The 21,257-nt window shown below is 45.0% G+C and overlaps 1 protein-coding gene across 1 annotated transcript in view; it reads left to right on the forward strand.

Annotated features, from left to right (window-relative positions):
- Positions 1 to 21,257, forward strand: part of LOC134219551 (titin) — a 591,826-nt gene that overhangs the window by 83,047 nt on the left and 487,522 nt on the right. The window contains exons 3-6 of the mRNA XM_062698297.1: positions 12,003 to 12,117; positions 12,181 to 12,894; positions 12,986 to 13,214; positions 14,394 to 14,543. Of these exons, the coding sequence (XP_062554281.1) occupies positions 12,003 to 12,117; positions 12,181 to 12,894; positions 12,986 to 13,214; positions 14,394 to 14,543 (1,208 nt within the window). The remainder of the gene's footprint in view (positions 1 to 12,002; positions 12,118 to 12,180; positions 12,895 to 12,985; positions 13,215 to 14,393; positions 14,544 to 21,257) is intronic.

Raw genomic sequence — 21,257 nt, forward strand, 5'->3', positions numbered from 1 at the left:
ATCGATCGTCAAAAGGATCGACATCTGTTTCCAGCCGTTTCTTCAGCTTCTCATTTGGCACATTCTCTTGCTCTGCGGTAGCATCGGTGACAGGAGCAAAAAATGTTTTTTTCGGAAGGGGTCCTCATCAACGTATAAGACAACTTCAGCTTAGCCAGCCGAGGCTTAGTACGCCACTTTCAAGCCTGAAAGCTCTCCTCCAATCAGTCGAAGATTTTCGCTCGTTCGGTACCTAGGAAGACATTGATACTCGGCAAAGCGAGCTCGAGAGCTCCCGCCCTGTAACCACTTTTTCTCTGACCCCTGTTGCTACTGCTGCTGGCTGTAGCCATCCTGTTCGTTCATCTGAAGCCATTGAAGAAGAAGTAGGAAAAGAAAGACAGAAAAGGTGGAATACACGTTCATGTAAACGGATGCTAATACAATCCGGCTGCCAAAGCGGAGGAGCGTTGCTTACGCTTTTTGTAGGAGCAGAACCCAGTAGAAAATTGGCTAATAATTTCCATTAACCTAATTAACTTTAAATATTTGAAAGCATTCGTTTCATGACATAACAAAATAAAGTAGTAATCATTGAACTGCCATGCGAGTCGGTAGTCCTCTTCCTTTGTTCCCTTGCCCGGATGTCAATCCGAAAATTATTCAATACGTCATCAATGCCATCATTTACTTGACCACTGGTCAGAGCAGCCCCTTCAATTGCGTCTTCATCGAGTTGGCTCCCACTGAACCATACAATAATTTTCTAGGGCAGTTGTTGCTGTCCAGCCAGCTACAACACATTACAAAGCTTGTAATAACGGATACCACAAAACACAGCAAATTTCCTCACTACAAACCGTCTCTCTTGATGATCAATATGGGGTATCATGAAGATCAATCAATATTGAATTCTCAACTCAGGCGAACCTTGGAGCTATGGGACCCAAGTAGCAGAGTTCTGTTGTTGGTAGATACGAATGTCAGAAATTGGATGAACATTAATTTGTTCAACGCTCTGCTATATAAACTGAAATATCACATAGTGACCACGTTCTCAATGCGCAACTATCGTGTATTTAGGTATGATGTGCTGGCAACATTTTCGGAATATATGAACCACCCCATTGCTCCAAAAGATCTGTTTGAGGATAATATGCGGAATATGAAGGGAAAAGAGATCAGGGTAAATTTGCGCTATCAAAATCGAAAGGCAATTTTGACCCCAATGGGTATTGCTGGAACAGATGTACAATGGATCATTGACACAGCGAAGTATTTGAATGCCACCGTAATATTCGTGTCATGTCGTAATATTTGTCGGACGATAATGGAAGAACTGTGTTACTCGGAATTTCTTTCGCAACAACGAATTTCGATTGTACTGGACGAGCTAACAACTGTTGGCCTTGAATCTGGAACATTTCGATTTTTGCACAGTGTTATACCATTTTCGGACACGATTGTCGTTCCCAACGGACGACCGTTGACTATTGTAGAACTCTTCCTTCAGCCATTTACCACAGGAACTTGGTTGATTCTATTTGCCGTTCTAGGTGCAATGGAAGTTCTTAAACTGGCCACGCCGAAACATTTCATTAATGACCCAATTCTGTTAAGCATTTGCGGTATCGAAAAGTATAACCTCCATGCAGCTGGAAAATGGGAGAAAATAGCCTACATAAGTTTGATTGTAATGTTCTTCTTGATGACTAGCGCCTACGAAGCCAAACTCATTGCGTTGATGTCAGAACGTCCGTCAACGCAGGTGATCAAAACCCTAGATCAACTAGTCTTATCTGGAATACCGGTCAAAACGGATCTCCGCATTTACCCGACAAAAGTCAACGACAGTTTGATTGGCCAGCAAGTTGTCAACGGCACTCTCGATTTGGATGGCACCAGCGCATACTACTCCCAAGTTAATGTTGCTCGTATTATGCTAACCTGGCCACACAATTATGATCTGGCGACGAGGTCAAAACGCTACGTGGCGCTGATGGAACCGTTGCGAATGAACATTGGTCAATTTCGACTGGAACTCCGCTCCCCATTACTACGCTGGCTCCATTGGACACGTCAGGTGTTCTTCGAAAGTGGAATCACCGACAAACTTCAAGAAAACTTTGAAAATACAATTCACATAGGCGTTCGCATGTTTTGGCGACATGAAGGATATGAGGCGTTTGCCGATTACGATCTGATCAAATTCGATGACTTTCAACCGGCATGGATGGTTCTGGGAGTCGGCTTGTGTGGATGTGGTGGCGTTTTTCTAGTGAAATTGCTGTGTAACAATCGGAAACATGAACGAAAAATGACATCATGGTGGAATTAGTTTTATGTTTAAATTACTAGCGAAATGTACTCAGCCATGCTTGCTATTTGCAACCCCACACTCCAGAACAGTTTCCGTATGATTGATTTGTTGTACTGAACATTTGTCCCAAATGTTATTATGGCGACCGTCGCATTTATTTACTCTATGTCAAGGAAGTAGAGAACATGTCCAAGCCAGAAGTCTATCCTAGCCCTCTAAAGAATGGTCTTGCTATATAGTTGCGCGGCTGAGGGATACCTCAAAGATATTGACGGAAAATTCATTTTTTTATTTATACTAGCAGACCCGACGAACTTTGTTTCACCTGAAATTGATTCATTTATTCTCTCCTTAGTTCTCGAGTTATGCAGAAATTTGTATTTCATTTGTATGGGAGCCCCCCTTTTCAAAGGAGGGAGGGAGGGATCTAGCACCATCTAAAGAACCTTCTCGGCCCCGAAAACCTCTGCATGCAGATTTCCACGCCGATCGTTTCAGTAGTTTCGGAGTCCATAAGGTTCAGACAAACAGAAATTCATTATTATGTATATAGATTATTTTTTAATATTATCAAGCTAAGATTGAGGGATTTCAATATATGGGTTTGATTTATTAAACTTTTTGCTAGGTCTGGGGAAACGGCGGAATGTTGATGATGACTGTTTGGGCTCGTTCTGCATTTTCAGGAGACAGGGGGGGATGGTAGGGCTAATAGCATACCTTGAGCACGTGCTAGTACGTGGAGTGGTCTCGCCAGTGAGGGCCGGCTGGCTGCTGGCGGATACTGTGACCATTGGTATGTCAGCTCCGAAGAGATGTGCACCGGCACGAGGTTTGTATGCACGTTGTGCAATTCGGTCGGAGGAGAATTACAAGTAGCCGGAATCGGTGCTGTCGGGATATCAAAAAACCGGGGACACGCTAGAAAGCGACGGAGCGTGTATCGGAACGTCCCGTTGAGCTTCATGGAAGATATTACGGTTCTGTGCCCTTGACCTTCCACTTCGAGCACCAAATGTTGTCACTCGACACTTTTGGAGTAATTTTCCTCAAAATCTACTTGCTCAACTTTTATCAATAATTTAGCTTAACTTAGAAAATAAATTCACTCTCCGACCACTTTATTTGCAAGGAACTTTTCAAAGTTAACGATGGTGTTGCTTCCTTATCCCGAAATCAACTGGACTCCCTTCATCAGGGTCAAAGCTACTCCTCCCCTCTATTCCGAAAATCTCTCTTTTCCCATTCTCCACTACACCCCCCTCACCCTGAGTCCGTCATCCCACTATTCTCCCGGATCTGGTGTTGCAGCATCCCCACTTTGCTCCCCACTTTTGCGAGGGGTCTAACAAAGTCTTCATGGGTGAATTTTAAAATTCGAATTTTACATAATATTAAGCATGTGTTCTCAAACATATTTAGAATGTAATTAACAAATTTACCTTTATGTAAATGAATTACAATACAATAAATATAATGAACTATTGAGAAATCGACTGTATATTTTTATTTCGATTTTAAGGACGGCTACGCAGTCTTGAATTATTGAAACAAGATGTTTATTTATCCGACGTTTCGACACGGGGATGGTGTCTTCATCAGGGGAAACTATAATTGATTGGGTACTTAGTTATGTGTTATAAATATGTGTCAAAATGTTAACTTACAATACGGTATTTGTTCATAGTCTATTGTTTAGTCTAACATTAACTGTCTGGTATGGATTTTTCTGGTACATACTGTGAAATTTAGATAATTATAACACTGAATTTGAACTAATTACAACAGATCCAAACATCTAGAAACTGACTTACACTTCGAGAACACACAATTTCAAAAACATTGACACTAACAGATAACGCGAATTTTCTTTCGGATACCGCCTCATTGCAAACCCCCTTTTTTCCGTAATGTTAGCCTTGATGCCCTATCTGAATAATCTACTCATCTCTTAAATTTTGGTTGTTTCGTTTTCCTCTCTTAATCTCTTCTATACTCTTGATATGGTGCAATACAGAGGCGTATGTTGTGTTCAATCCATCTACGTCTGTCCGCTTATTAACGGCGTGGTTTGTGTTTGTTACATGGCACATTTCCAGAAATGGAAGTGTGGATGATTTGTAGCTGTGGTCTATAATTTGTGTAAGTTCGAAGTTGAATCTGTGGTCTTGGTCAATACAGTGTTGAATAAGAGCAGTCGTCGATTCGACTAGAGATGTTTAGCTGCTTCAGTATTTGTATGGACATCGTTTAACAATTTTTCCAGCTTGTTTACGTTTGTTCTGTGACCAGCAAGTCGCTTTTTTAGATAATTCGTAGTCATTCCTACATAACAGCACGGACAATCATTGCATGGAATTCTGTAAATAATATTGCTAATATCTTCTTTCCCTAGAGGCTGTTTTAATTTGGTATGTAGATCATTAACTGTGTGATATTGTTTTGTGGTGATGGAGATGTTGGGATAATCTTTGATTAATAATTTCGCGATCCGTTGGGAAAGTGCAGGTACGTACGGAATGGATCTGTAAAGTTTTACATTTGTTGTAATTTCAGGATGTGGAAACTGTCCCTCGTGATGAATGGAACTGCTGGTCTGATGATGATCTCGGAATTCAACTATTTGGTGATTGGTGTTCGGTATGGCATCTTGTTGTTCAATTGGAGGAGTTTGCTGCGTGGGTGGGCTATGGGCTGCTGGCATGATGGCTGGCTGGGAGGGTGGCTGACGACATGGTTGGCTCTGGGTGGATATTGCTGGATTAGTGTGGGTAGTGCACGGGGTTTGGTGGATAGTGGTCTGCGGTGGTTGGTTGGGCGGTTGTTGTGTTGATTGGGTTGGTTGTGGATGGATGCTGCTCTGATGTTTATTCATGTACAGATGAAATAGTCGATTGATGAGTTGCTTTGGATAGTTGTTCGCCTGCAGGTGTTGGTGAATGGTTTTTGCAATTTCATCGATGGGTTTGTTGTGTGTAAGCGAACAAACCCTGTGAATGAAGTTGTTGGCTACATTTATTTTGTGTTTCGGTTGATGGATTGTGGCAGACATTGTATTGGACTCGGTAATACACACAGCTATGAGCTCTCTACCATTTGAGGCTACAATATTCAAGAAATATGTTGATGACATTCTCCCAGCCAGTATAAGTTTAAGAAAAGAAAATTAGTTAGTCACTCACTGCTACAAGAGACCTAGAAATCCTCTGCATCTCCGTGAATCCCACTGGAGAGAAATAGTATTCTAGTACAGCGGTTCTCAACGTGGGGTACATGTACCCCTAGGGGTACCTTCGCTGGCCCCAGAGGGTACCTCGTGGGGGCAGCAGGGACCATGTCCAAGGGCTTGACGACCCCTCCCCAGCTGTCTGCGAGTCAGGGGGTTCTGCCTAGGAGGTGGTGGGGTTAACAGGGGGCTCTGTTAATTCCCTCCCAAAAACCACAAGTATCCGCAAGCAGATCCTATCAAGCGACCGTGTGCCGCTTAAAGCATACAAGCCCCTAACCCCGAATCCCAAGGTGTCAGGCGACCAGTGCCGAAGGGATGAATGACCTGGGGGGTGAAACAATTAGCCAGGTCGTTAACGGAGCCTGTGGAGGTTCCACAGAGTGAGGGCTGCTTCGGCGGCAAGCGGGTGGCAGTGGGTTGTACCCACACACCCCCAAGTGGTGCACATGTGGTGCAAGCGAATGGGAGTTGGGGGTATTACTCGTAATACCCCCACAGATTGAGGGACCGAGTGTATGGGTGAGCACACAAGTAAGACTCGCATGGTACGCATGGTCGGTTGTGTTAGAATGACTGAAGTCTGGTGAGGCCTGGCAGGAGTGTCGGGGGGCAGATACCTCTGCGGCACCTCAGAAGTAGGGGACAGGAAAGTCTCGCTGCGACTGGCAGGAGTGTCGGAGGGTTGATGCTTCTGCGGCACCTCAGAAATCGGAGACATGTAAGGTAGGTGGTGCCACCCCGTTGCAGGATGGGGAGACCACCACACTGGCTGAGGACTATCTGGGCTTCGGAATGTCAATAGGTTGGTTGTTACCTGCAAAGTACCTGTTCTCGGAACCTATTGGCTGTATCAAAGCCCGGGTAGGTGAGTGTTAGGCACGCGTGACGTGCCGGGTGTTCCACGCCCAAATGATGCACAGGAGGTGCACAGAGTGGATAAAAATGGGAGATGGGGGTATTACAACCCCCACTGAGTGAGTGACTGAATGTCAGTAGAGTGGTTTACAATTGGTGCAAGCGATTGGGACTGTCTATGTTGTGAGATGGTGGCATGGGGTACCCCCTGCAGGGTACCTATCTCCTCTTGCAGTCATTCAAGCGGCATAGGCAGGTGAGTTTTGGGGCACATGTGGTGCCAGTATGTCTTGTGCAAATGTGTTGCATGGGGAGTGTCGAAGAGTTGAGGCGCATACGTGCACTTGTGTACGTCATGGAGGGGGCGCAATGCCCAATAGTCATCCCCCAAAGAATTGCTTAATTGCGGGCCGGGGGAATGACTGGAGAGGAAGGAGTTGGTTTTAGTGGGTCAGGAGAGGTGATCCCATTCCCACACTACCTGGGTTCGCCTCCCCAGGTGTCTGGTTGCAGATTTCCATTACCTTCGTTAAAAAAAAGAGGGTACCTCGAACAAAAATGCATTATGGCGGACGTATAACAATTCAAATCAAAACATATTGATAATAAAAATTAAATAAAAATGTTAAAGAATATGTTAAAAAATATGCTTCTGAACTAAAATCTAGAATTTAAAGTATTGAGAGGCATGAACCTTTTTTCCTAAAACCTCAGTTGTTTCGTTGCAAGAAGATTAGAATCATCCTTCTACGCTTCACGGAAGCCTACTTCCAAGCAATTCGAAGGCCTCCTTTCAAGAGGCTTGAAAGTTTTATTTCAAGAGGCTCGGAAGACTTGGAGGACTCTTTCAAGAGGCCTGGACGCCTCGTTTTAAGAGGCCCTGGATACTCCTTTCAAGAAGCTCGGAAGGTTCCTTCCAAGAGGGCCGGAAGGTTCCCTTGAAGAGTCTTGTAAGCCAACATCTAACAACATCTTCAAGAGTTCCGGAAGCCTCCTTTCAAGAGGCCCGGAAGCCTCCTTTCAAGAGGCCCGGAAGCCTCCTTTCAAGAGGCCCGGAAGCCTCCTTTCAAGAGGCCCGGAAGCCTCCTTTCAAGAGGCCCGGAAGCCTCCTTTCAAGAGGCCCGGAAGCCTCCTTTCAAGAGGCCCGGAAGCCTCCTTTCAAGAGGCTAGAAGCCTTCATTCAAGAGGCCCGGCCTCCTTTCAAAAGGCCCGGAAGCCTCTTTTCAAGAGGCCCGGAAGCCTCCTTTCAAGAGGCCCGGAAGCCTCTTTTCAAGAGGCCCGGAAGCCTCCTTTCAAGAGGCCCGGAATCCTCCTTTCAAGAGGCCCGGAAGTCTCCTTTCAAGAGGCCCGGAAGCCTCCTTTCAAGAGGCCCGGAAGCCTCCTTTCAAGAGGCCCGGAAGCCTCCTTTCAAGAGGCCCAGAAGCCTCCTTTCAAGAGGCTCGGAAGCCTCCTTTCAAGAGGCCCGGAAGCCTCCTTTCAAGAGGCCGGGAAGCCTCTTTTCAAGAGGCCCGGAAGCATCCTTTCAAGAGGCCCGAAAGCCTCCTTTCACGAGGCCTGGAAGCCTCTTTTCACGAGGCCTGGAAGCCTCCTTTCAAGAGGCCCGGAAGCCTCCTTTCAAGAGGCCCGGAAGCCTCCTTTCAAGAGGCCCGGAAGCCTCCTTTCAAGAGGCCCGGAAGCCTCCTTTCAAGAGGCCCGGAAGCCTCCTTTCAAGAGGCCCGGAAGCCTCCTTTCAAGAGGCCCAAACGTCTCCTTTCAAGAGGCCCGGAAGCCTCCTTTCAAGAGGCCCGGAAGCCTCCTTTCAAGAGGCCCGGAAGCCTTCTTTCAAGAGGCCCGGAAGCCTCCTTTCAAGAGGCCCGGAAGCCTCCTTTCAAGAGGCCGGGAAGCCTCTTTTCAAGAGGCCCGGAAGCCTCCTTTCAAGAGGCCCGGAAGCCTTCTTTCAAGAGGCCCGGAAGCCTTCTTTCAAGAGGCCCGGAAGCCTCCTTTCACGAGGCCCGAAAGCCTCCTTTCAAGAGACCGGAAGCCTCCTTTCAAAAGGCCCGGAAGCCTCCTTTCAAGAGGCCCGGAAACCTCCTTTTAAGAGGCCCGAAAGCCTCCTTTCAAGAGGCCCGGAAGTCTTTTTTCAAGAGGTCCGGAAGTCTCCTTTCAAGAGGCCTGGAAGCCTCCTTTCAAGAGGCCCGGAAGCCTCCTTTCAAGAGGCCCGGAAGCTTCCTTTCAAGAGGTCCGGAAGCCTTCTTTCAAGAGGTCCGGAAGCCTTCTTTCAAGAGGCCCGGAAGCCTTCTTTCAAGAGGCCCGGAAGCCTTCTTTCAAGAGGCCCGGAAGCCTTTTTTCAAGAGGACGGAAGCCTCATTTCAAGAGGCCCGGAAGCTTCCTTTCAAGAGGCCCAGGCTTCCTTTCAAGAGGCCCGGAAGCCTCCTTTCAAGAGGCCCGGAAGCCTCCTTTCAAGAGGCCCGGAAGCCTCCTTTCAAGAGGCCCGGAAGCCTCTTTTCAAGAGGCCCGGAAGCCTCCTTTCAAGAGGCCCGGAATCCTCCTTTCAAGAGGCCCGGAAGCCTCCTTCCAAGAGGTTTTTCTTTATACACAGGGAAGCCTCCCTTCAAGAGGCTCGGGAAGCTTCTTAAAGTGGCTCCTTCTAAGAAGCGCAGATGCCTCGTTTTAAGTGGCCTGGACGCCCCTTTCAAGAGGCTTGGGAGCCTTCTTTTAAGAGGATCGAAAGCTTTCTTTCAAAAAACTCGAAAGGCTCCTTTCATGAGGCTGGGAAGCCTTCTTCCAAGATGCTCGGAAGCGTCCTTTCCAGAAGCTTGGAAATCTCGTTTAAGTGGTTCGAAAGCCTCATTTCAAGAGACTCGGAATCGTACTTTAAGAAGACTCTGAAAGATGCTTCTAGGAGCCTCCATTGAAAATGCTTAGAGGCGCAGAAGCTTCCAATAGTCATAGTCCTATAGTCCTGGAAAGTTTCACGAAAAAATGAAAAATTTCATCCCATTAAAGAAAACTATATATCTCGTTAGCTTTTACGTCCATTTTTTCATATATTCTATGAGTTCCGCTTATTTTCATTTACAGCAAGAAATAAGGTGTACCTCAATTAATGCAAAAGTTCGAAGAAGTACCTCTCATGAAAAAGGTTGAGAACCGCTGTTCTAGTAGATCCGTAACGCAAAAATCTATCATTTTGAACCCCACTCCCTGCAACGTCACACTTTCTGTATGAAACATCATCTAATTTTGTTTGGACCGTCACACGTCTATCACTCCCCGACCCCTCTAAGCCTTACGTAAGTTATGAAAGTTTCCTTAGTTGAAAAGTTAATTTATTGGCAGTCCACTTGGTAACAGATTGGAAACAAGTCAAAAACCGTCTTTTTTCGCGATTCTGCGCGATTTGGCCTGCTAACGCAGTAATACGATCATTTTTGACGTAAACTGCGTCTAAGGGGAAGACTCGGATACAGGGTGTGAAACGGAAATTTTCAAATTCAAGACCGTCACGAAATTAGGAGAGATTTCATATGCTAATAGCGTCTTTATCTTTCAATGGATTTTTGCGATTTTCTTATCAATCAATTCGGAAACTCTCCAGCAATTTGCCAATTTCATCGATACTATTGATTATCAACGTTTAACTATTTAAAGTGTTATTTCTTTCCAAACTCGGTGAAAAATTCAAAAATAATCAATCCCGTTCATACATCCCCAACACGGGCATCAGATTGCATTCAGGTACAGGCCTTTTGGCCCACTGCTTCGTTTTCCCTGTGTATAAAGAGCCCTGTGTTTCGCGTGCGCAAGCAAGATTCTGAATTTGGTAATGTTCTGTTAGTGATTTTTTCAAATGCGTACCATTGACAGATTGAGACCGCTTGAAGAGTCCTTCGTCGGCGAATACCAAGCAGGTTTTCGTGAGGGCCGATCAACGACGGATCAAATGTTTACCCTGAGACAAATCCTCGATAAATTCCGGGAGTACAACTTGCAGACACATCATCTGTTTATTGATTTCAAGGCGGCGTACGATTCAGTGAAACGGAATGAATTATGGCAAATTATGCTTGACCATGGTTTTCCGGCGAAACTGATACGGCTGATTCGTTTAACGTTGGACGGATCGAAATCAAGTGTAAGGGTTGCGGATGAAATATCGACGTCATTTGTTACCTTAGATGGATTAAAGCAGGGTGATGCACTCTCGAACCTACTGTTCAATATAGCGCTCGAGGGAGCGATTAGGAGAGCTGGTGTGCAAAGAAGCGGTACCATTATCACAAAATCGCATATGCTCCTGGGATTTGCGGACGATATCGATATTATCGGAATTGATCGCCGTGCCGTGGAAGAGGCTTTGCGCCTTTTAAGAGGGAGACAGCGAGGATTGGACTCACGATCAATACCAGCAAAACGAAGTACATGGTTGCTGGCAATCAACGTGGGTTCATTAGTGGTGGTGGTAGCGAAATAGTGCTGGATGGTGAAAAATTTGAAGTGGTAGAAGAATTTGTGTATCTTGGAACATTAGTGACGTGCGATAATGATGTTACCCGCGAGGTGAAAAGGCGTATTGCAGCTGCAAATAGGGCTTATTACGGACTTCGTAACCAGCTTAAGTCCCGTAGTCTGCAAACGAAAACAAAACTCGCGCTGTATACTACTCTGATTCTTCCGGTGGCTTTATACGGCCATGAGACATGGACGTTAAAGGAGGCTGATCGGAGAGCTTTCGGAGTGTTTGAGCGTAAGGTGCTGCGAACAATACTCGGCGGTAAACAGGAGAACGGTATCTGGCGGCGTCGCATGAATCACGAATTGTACCAGGTGTATAAAGGGCTGGATATTATAAAGCTTATACAACACGGCAGACTACGGTGGGCTGGTCACGTTGTTCGTATGCCGGAAGAACGACAAGCGAAGATAATATTTAGTAGAGAACCCGGAAGAGGCCGCAGGCTTCGTGGAAGGCCGCGTACACGATGGCTTTTTGCAGTTGAAGAGGACCTGAGGGCGCTCAATGTTCAGGGCGACTGGAAGCGATTGGCCCAGGATCGAGTCCAGTGGAGAAGGATACTCCATTCGGCGTAGGTTCATCGAAGAGCTGTAGCCCATCAAGTATCAAGTATCAAGTAGTACCATTGAGAAAAATAACAATATAAAATTGACCCGAGACAAACTTCGATTAGTTAGGCAGAATTACGGTTAGTTAGATAATTCATTTGCATGGATGATATCAGTAGCAGTCAACTAAAAGTTTCACTTTTGCTGTTGGGAATTGGAATTGCGCATTATTGAAGGTTAATCGTTTCTTTTTAGAACCACAATTTTATACAAGAAAATATTTACCCTTTCAATGACATTTTCATCAGTTTGTGAAAAACATATATGGGAAACCTGATTTCAACATTTTGTCAACATCAGAAAATTTCGGAAAGACACAGACTACAGTGTTCGGATAACTCGCTAATAAGAATGTGAAAATAGAATAGTATATAATTAGCACAGTAATTTATTTTCATGGAACATTAGTTAACAATCTTTCAAAACATTCACTCAATTTTTGATCAAAATCATGCACATGAATATTAAACTGAAAATGTATAATAAATAATCGCGACCATTTTCTTCTATTCCCAGAACTCTTCGTTGCGTTCCTGGTCTACGGGGTGTTGGTAAGCACTGGGATCCAAATGCCTCTAGCATGGAGTCCGAAGGAGACGTCCTTCCTGATTCTGATGAAACCTACGCTCAGGTAAGGTCCACCTGATTCGCTTTTATCAATTTATCTAATCACCATTAAAACGTTCTTATACAGGGCAAAGATACAGATCCGGTCAAGAAACGCAAAGTCAAACGCAAGGTCATCAGAAAAGTCAAACCAAAAACCAAAGCGGAAAAGGTCGAAAAGGCCGATAAACCAAAACCCCCCGCCAAGAAGATCAAGAAAGAAGTTAAAGCGCTTCTCTCCGATGCGGAAAAAATGCATGATGACGAGTCCAGTTCCTCATCCGCCTGTTCCGAAAAGCCTCCCACCAAATCAAAAACCGATGAGCCGAAAAAGCGCAAGCGAGAACCCAAGGAAAAGAAAGAGGTGGTGGAAGTGCTGGGCAAGAAGCGAATGGCGAGTCTAAATGCAACGGCCATGCTGGCCGCTACCTATGAGGTCCAGAGAATATTGTATCGAAATACGGACTCAGATTCGGATAGTCCCGCTGAAAAGCCTAAGCCGAAAAAGGTCAAAGAGCAAAAAGAAACCAAGGAGGTGAAGGAGAAGGACTCTGTCAAGGCGGAGGAGAAGAAGTCTTCGAAGGCAGCGGTGAAAGAAACCAAAAACGAGGGGGAAGTGGAGCATGCGGAAAATACTTCCAAAACAGCAGATAAACCGAAGGAAAAGGAAAAAGAAAAAGATAAGGACAAAGAGAAGGAGCATGCTCCGGAGAAGGAAGCGGAGGTACTTCTGACAATTAAGTCGGAACCGATGCGTGACAAAAAAGACGACACCTCCGAGGTTAAGTGCGAGCTTGAAGAGGTAAGTGACTCGATGTGTGAAAATGCTTTGTAATCCAGTCGGACCGTCAATTATGTCGTTATGTGTTCTCTTATTTCGTTCGAAAATGCAGCCCCGCCCGGTTTCGAGCAACGTCGTCATCGCGCAAGACACCGAAGTAACCATCACCGGGGTGTATGTTAATTCCAGCCTGGGGTCGAACCAGGAGGCGTACTGCAAAATGCAGTACCGCGTGCAGCAGAGTGTCACCGAAGAGCGGCTGGTGCGTCCGGGCGAGGCACCGCCCAAATCATACACGCCACTGACGGCCCTCTCCAGCATGCGGCCTCCCAACGATCAAGGTGAGTCACTATACAATTGCGTCATTTTTCGCTTCAATGGGGATTGATGACAGTTTGGTGTGTGATTTAAAGCAATAAGAACTCCATTCCAGTTTAAAGACCTTAATTTTTTGTTTCTATAAGACTTTTTACGATGAAGATTTGAGTATAGCAACATAAATTGATTTATGCTCCTAGCTACTCCAAAAATGCAAAAAAAAAAACATAGCAATTTTGGTAATTCCAAAAAGGAGAAGCTTTAAACAAGATTTTCTAAATTTTCAAATTGTTCTTGATTACCAGAACAAAGTTTTTGAAAATATAATATTTTTGATATTCTGCGTTGATTCCAAAATCTGCGAAAAAATCAACCCCAGTGTATATTTCCTCCGTTACTGTTTACTGTATAACTGAGCATCGCTTCTATTCATTCTTTGTAATAATTTACTCTTTTTTCTTCTCTTTATATATTTTCACCAGAACTCGTTGATCACACGTAAATTAATTTACACAAATGCTCACAAGCACTTCACTCGATGGCAAATGAAATCGCATTAGCACATCGTGCAGCACATTCCGAACCTTTGGCTTCGATTCTGGCATATGGCATTTGAGCTTATGCATATCACTTTATGAAATTAATTAAGGCACAACAATGCACCAAGCGTTCCCGTACGTGCAACACTAGTGTGATGCGAAATTTGGTTTATTCTCCCGCTCGATAGAAATCTCAACAGTTTTTCTTATTTTTGGCTAATTTGGTTTTAATTCCACGGTGTCATTTGAACTAGGTTATAAGATTATTATATAAAAAGTATCTTTTGAATAGAATCACTCTAACGTTCACGTCACGTCGCATAACGTACCCAGCAGGAATGAAAATTTTATTAAGCATTTCCAGATTGTGTGTACATGTTGCGATTGGGTCACGACGGAAATGTGGAGCACATCCATTATTGATCAATTTCGTTCTGAATCCTGTCGAATGGCATCACGGTCGCTGTCCGAAATGGAGGGGGTGGAACTATTTGCTGCAGCCACATGCAAACTGTCATTGACATAAATCCTCAACAAGGACTGTTTTAATTTGGAGCATTTAATTACCTTATTTCCACCGATGATGGTGGAGATGCGGTTTCCGTAAACGACAATTATACATTGCAGCGCACTCATTCGTTTGGATGTTCCGTTTGATTCCAGCTCTCTCAACACCACCACTGTTCTGTCCACCGGCTCAGTGCGACTCCCCTCTGGGACTGGTGGGACCACCCAGAGGATTTTATCCCCCCTCCACGTCATCGTCGGGCAGTTCCAGCGCGTTCTGTGCCCCGATACCCCACGACAGTCCAGGTGAGTTGTCAACACTTTTTATTTGCGTACCTATTACGCTACTTTTATGAAGGAGGTTTTCAGAAGCGGTATGAAGAGAAGGAAACATGACATAGATATTATAGTTTCTGGTTTGATAAATAACAAAACATTGAGAAATAAAACTGGCTCCTACGGATAATAACATAATAATGTATATTATATAAATGATATAAGTACCGCAACTTCCCCAGAAGTATTTATTTTTAAATGGGTTTATTTTAGTAGTCAGTAAAAGTGTGCTACAAATTTTAAACAATTCTACAGACATAATTATTTTCTATGATGTGAAATTCTTTTAGCCTATAATCAAAAGCTAAAAAACGATAATTGAGCCAACAGAATCGTGTAAGTAACATTTTGCTAAAATAGTGACGCAATGACGCATCATAATAATTTTAATATTTCTTAGAAAAAGATTTTTTTAACTTCCATAAATTCAGAAACATTTTCTGTGAAAAAAATCTCTGGATAATCCGACCTGGAGGAAGGGTCACGGCTGTTTGGCCGAAAATAATTCGACTGAAAGCCGTTTGACCGAATGCCATGAGGACGAAAGTTGTTATTGTGACATTTGGTCGAACAAACTAATAGGCCGAAAGACACTTGACCAAAAATGTCATTAGGCTGAACGAATCTCTTTTGACCGAAATGGCCATTTGGCTGAACAGCGAATTTAGCCGAATGACTTTTTTCTCATATCTTATTTTTCGCTTGACAATCATCATTATTCACTTCAAATTTTTATACTCACTGTTGTTCGGCAAAACGACATTTTCGGCGATATTCGGTCAAACGACACTTTCGGCCATAAATCCTGTTTGGTCAAATGACATTTTCAGCCGTAAAACCCTCTCGGCCTAATGACAATTTCTGCCGAATGATTTTTTTCTGCCGAACTGCATTTTTGACCATTTTGGCCGTATGTCCCTTTCGGTTGTATGTCGCTTCCGAGCAAATGATATTTTCAGCATAACAACCGTTTTGACCAATGTTTAATTTTTGCTAGATGATTTTCGACCTACCGTGTTACCCGCCCAAACGACCCTTCTCCTGTTGCTACCCATTATCACCGAGCAGTCTGGGGGAGGATCTAATCGCGTCGAGTTTTTGTACGGGAAAATTAAGACTTGCGTTTTGGCATTATTGACTTAAATCTTCAATATCTCAAGTCAGGTGGTGAAGATGTTCAGGTAGGATTGTAGCTTACGGGTGGTGTGCCTTGTTTGTCTACCTTTCGCCAGGATTAGAGGATTAGAGTAGAGAGCCAGGCAGGCGTCCAATGTGAACTCCGGAACATGTATAGCACCGGCCCCAGTTTACTATCTTGGGGGACTCCGACGAGAATATCTAAACGATCAGACAAAACTCCATTCAGGTGAACTCTGAATGACCTGTCTGAAATGTAGCTGTGGAGAATTTTCACCAGCTTTGTTGGAGAATAGCCATAAAGCTTATAAACAAGGCCGTCATGCCAGACGTTATCAAACGTCTTCTCGATATCGAGAAGCGCCATAACTGTTGATTTCGCTACCCGTTTATTTTCCCTAATAACCTTCACCACTCGGAAAAGCTGTTGGGTAGTTGAATGTCCCTTCTGAAATTCAAACTGCTCGGGTGGGATGATTCTATTGCGTTCTGCATGTTCTAGTATACGGTTCAGTATGACCATTTCGGGCCCTCCTTAGCCGTGCGGTAAGACACGCGGCTACAAAGCAAGATCATGCTGAGGGCGGCTGGGTTCGATTCCCGGTGCCGGTCTAGGCAGTTTTCGGATTGGAAATTGTCCCGACTTCCCTGGGCATAAAAGTATCATCGTGCTAGCCTCATGATATACGAATGCAAAAATGGTAACCTGGCTTAGAAACCTCGCGGTTAATAGCTGTGGAAGTGCTTAATGAACACTAAGCTGCGAGGCGGCTCTGTCCCAGTATGCGGATGTAATGCCAATAAGAAGAAGAAGAAGATGACCCTTTCGAAGAATTTGCTTACAGATAAAAGCAGGCCAATTGGGATCACTATTTGGGCTGGTTGGATCTTTGCCTGGTTTCCTAATTGGAACCATTTTTGCTTAGGATAGTACTGAAGATCCAAACATCTGTTCAAAACTTTAGTAAGGTAGTCGTATGCTCTGATGCTCAATTTTTTTTAAGAACTAAATCGAACATACAATCTATTCCAGGAGCCTTCATGTTCTTGGTGGATTTGATAGCACTAGTTACCTCATCTAGAGTAACTTTCTTTTCTTGTGGTACGTAACAATTTGTTGTTCTAATTGTTTCAAGCGTCCCAAGGACCTCATCTTCTAGTGGGCTAACCATTGTTTGACCTAACTGATGAGACGACGCGAAATGGGATGCAATTGCCTTTGCTTTTTCTGCTGGAGTAATGAGATAGGTGTCATTCACTTTCAAAGGAGGTATCCAGATGTTGAGTGAAAGTGATTACGTTAGACATCGTCTTCATCGCGCTTCGGTTGTTTGTCATTTTTGTGTAATTCCTGTACGTTATAAAATCGACATACCCGCATCATTTACTCTATCTAGAAAGCAATTCCGTTGAGGTGTATCACAAAGGCAGTGAATCGAATCCAAGTCATCGATTTTGATAAACAAACTAACTTTTGTCATAAGACGAGTTTATACAATCCCATTGAATTCCACCACTTAATTGTATCTTGACAGATACGTATTTCGACCTCAACAGTAAGACCGTCTTCAGTGTCTTGTACTTGACTCGACTTGTTTTGCCATCATCGCCATTCTTATAACTTCATCACTTCGTCGCACGTTCATCATCACCTTCCATCGTAATCGGTGTAGCTCAAAAGTTATCGTTCGTGTTTGATGCTGAACTGCCATCTGTTTCTGACGAGCAGAACTGTTTATCGTGCAAATAGGGCTCATAATGGATCATTGCTTTACGTGCAAAATAGAGTCTCGGCCTGAGGCTATTGTCGTGTCCTGCGAAGGATTTTGTACGGATCGGCACCACTTTCATGCGAAATGCGTCGGATTAACATATGATGAAGGGTGCGCCTGTCTACACTCGAACGTATTTTGGATGTGCGATTCCTGCTCACGTTCAATAATTGAATGTGAATGGTCATATCAGAAAGTGTTCACCTGAAAAAGAAGTCAACGAGATGGCTACGAAGGACGACGTACAACATTTGAAAGCCGAGGTAGCACGCATCAGTACTATTATTACTCAACTCGTATCCAATTCTACCTATACTGCATCGTCGAATCGTTCAACGCTACAGCAACAAATTTCGCCTCTGTCTCCTCTAGCATCTTATTTCATCGCTCATTTCATCAAGAAAAAAAACCGCAACTCTAATCATGTTTGGAGGCCCAGTAATATGACAATTTAGTTTGAATTTGTAATTAGTTCTTAATGCCCATGTGTTTACGTTGTGTATTGTGTATTTGAAATTCAGATGTATCTAATGTAGTTATGTTTTCAATATCTATTATTTTGTTACTATTATTTTATAAGCAGTAGTCTGTACGACTTTGTCGAAGACGGAATAAATAAATAAATAAATAAATTAGCTTTGGTTTTGATTTGAGCAATTTAGAAATTTTCCAAAATGGTTTAGAAAGTGGTGGAAGGTGTTTTTCTACGTCGCTGCTAAACTTTTCGTTTCTCAGCCTTGTAATGCGTTTCGAAATGACTTTGTTTAGTTTGTTCACTAAATATTTTTCTGCGAATCTCTAGTTCTTCGAAACTGCCTTCTAATTGAAACGTTTGGTAGTGTTATCCATCACAAGAAATCTACTTACAGCTGGTACTATTCTGACGCACTTCTTCTCGGCCGTGTGGACGGCACCCTGGAACTCAAAACAACATTGACATTGAGTTTCTGTTTACGAACCGCGGTACGGCTTCCAGCGGCAGACAACCCTGCCAATGGTACACGTACTGCCCTTAGAGCACCATCCGTACCCTTCCGAAAATGTACCAGGTAGAACCGGTCGAGGTACTTCCTTGTTCCTTCTAACTTTCGCTTCATTGGGAAAACACCCAGTGGTTGTAGCTTGTAGCGGTTTATGAGTTCCGCCTCGATGGCACTAGTGTCCATGTCCATGACTTGAACGGTTTCTCACTCGCGAAATCGTGTGAGTAGTACTGTGCTTTCGCCGTTTCAGGTACCCGATGACGGCGTCGTAGTCCTTTTTGGTTGCCGTGGACACTTTTGTGCCAACCCGGCAGAGCTCGAATTCGCAGAGGACACGTTAGTCTTCCAACTCCTTCATCAGCTTGTCAAGGGAGACATTTTTCACCATTATTGGTGGAGGTTTCTTCTTCGCAGCAAATTGTTGCTTCTGTCCTTCTTCGACTTCCTCGTCTTCAGACTCGTCTAGGTCACTGTCGTTGATTGCAACGCCATCGGTGTAAAACCGATTGCTTGATAGGATATTTTTGAGGACGGATTGTTCAACCTCTTCTCGACGGTGTTTCGATTGCGGCAGCTTCGGGGTGCTGCCCGATGGTGACATCTTGCGATTGTCGCCTTTCATCTTTTTCCTTGCGGTTGTCGGATCTGGGGTACTGACAGTTGCATTGCAATGCAATGCATTGGCTGACTGGTTTACCGAGACAATCTTCTTACGCCGACGCGGCATTTACTATTTTGTGGCGAGTCCCATCCGACCAAAGAGTGCGACAAGATGGAGGTGGCTGATCCCAAGTGCGCCAACTGCGGCGACAAACATCGGGCCACAACCAAGGACTGTCCTAAGCGGATGGCGTTTTTGGAAATCCGGAAGAAGGCTTCTACCAGGACCCTGCCGAAGAAGAGCCGTATTCCTGCTCTCAACGAGGTGAACTTCCCGACCATCCCGGCTCCCCGTCGTGCGATACCAATCCTTCCAACACCACCGTCTCCATCCACAAGCGAATGGTCCCCTCTTCCTCCTCCTGGGTTCCGTCGGCAGCCGGAGAACGAAATTCGCGCCAGCAGATGATTCTGCTCCGCTCTACACCCCGGAGCAACTGATGCCGATCTTATTGCTGCTCGCCACTCGACTGCGTGGTTGCAAAACCCGATTCGACCAGGTCTTCACTCTTGGCATGTTCATCGTTGAAAATGGCTGCGAGGGTGGCCCTGGTCAACTGGAACGCTTGCCCGCTCAAGAGCAGAACCATCGAAGGATTTCCTTGAGGAAAAGGAAATTGACGTGGCGTTCATCACCGCAACGCACCTAAAACCAGAGGTGAGCGTTTACATCCCGGACTTTCGCGTCGTGCGACTCGACCGGCAGTCCAGGGGAGGTGGTGTGGCCATCGCACTTCGATATAACATCAACTGTCGCCTGCTGCCAAGCTTCCAGCTGAGTATGATCGAGGCCATCGGAGTCGAAGTGACCACTTCCGTCAGCACAATCACACTCATCGCGGCGTACTGTCCAACGCAAGCCAAAGCCGGCGATGAATCATCGGCTGCTCTTCGGAGGGACATCGACAATCTTACGCGGAGGCAAGGTCAGTATATCATTACCAGCTACCTGAATGCCAAACATCAAGCCTGAACGACCGCATCTCGCAACCGGTCATCTACCAGGAGCTCAGCTCAGATCAGTACCCGCTGGTGGTGGAAGTGGGCTCCTCGATTAATCCTCATCAGCTGTCTTGACGAAACTATCATCAAGTCGGCGGAGACTGGTTCCAAAGGTGCGTGGACGACAACGTCGACTACGAGGCACTTCCGGAAACGTCTGAATCAATCGGCAGCTGCGTTTCATCGAAGAGGCGATCTCGGTGGCCCGGGAACAACATTCGCCGACGGCTCGGCAGGTAAGCAACACCCTGACCATCGATACACTCACCAAAGATTTGATTCGATTGCGGAATGTCACTCGCAGGCAGTTTCAGCGTACTGGACTACCTGAGCTTAAGGCACGCTGCAATCGAATCACAAAAATTACCCAGGCCAGAATGGTGGGTCTCAGATATAACGATTTCCCGAATAAGATCCGCGCTCTCCCAGACTGCGCTAAGCCGTTCTGGCAAATGACCAAAATACTAAAATCTAAGCCTCGGCCCATTCCACTTTTGAACCCGCTAGACAACAATGTCTCTACGGATCGGTTGATAACTCCTGCAGAGAAGGTCGCTGAAATAGGTCGTCACTTCGTCAGTTCGCACAATCTCGGACAGAACATCGTTAGTCCACACGAAGCAGCCGTTATCGAGCATGCAAACAACATTCACCTGACTCCCAACGACTTCTCTGAGGAGTTGGAGATCTCAGCTGGGGAATTGACGACCTGTATCATATCATCGAAGAACAGGAAGGCCCTAGGCATCGACAGTATCCTGAATCTCGAACTCAAACACATGAGTGATCCGTTCTGTGAGCACCTTTCGCTGAATTTTAATCAGTGTATCAGACTCAGTTACCTTCCATCGTCCTGGAAGTCAGCGGAAGTCATCCGCATCCGGAAGCTTCCTTTGGATCCTTCCCCCCCCCAAAAGTTATCGTCTCATCAGCCTATTCTGAGGATTATCCAAGCTGTTCGAAAAAGCGATTCATCACCGGTTACTTAAGTCTGCCGAAAATCTCAACATCTTGCTCGAGGAACATTTGGTTTCCGACGCGGTCGATCAACCATTCATCAACTGATTCGAGTTACCAACGTCCTCAGACGGGACAATGTATGGCATGACGGCCTGGTGTACAAACTACAT

This window comes from Armigeres subalbatus, chromosome 3, assembly GCF_024139115.2.
Source record: "Armigeres subalbatus isolate Guangzhou_Male chromosome 3, GZ_Asu_2, whole genome shotgun sequence".
NCBI lineage: Eukaryota > Metazoa > Arthropoda > Insecta > Diptera > Culicidae > Armigeres > Armigeres subalbatus.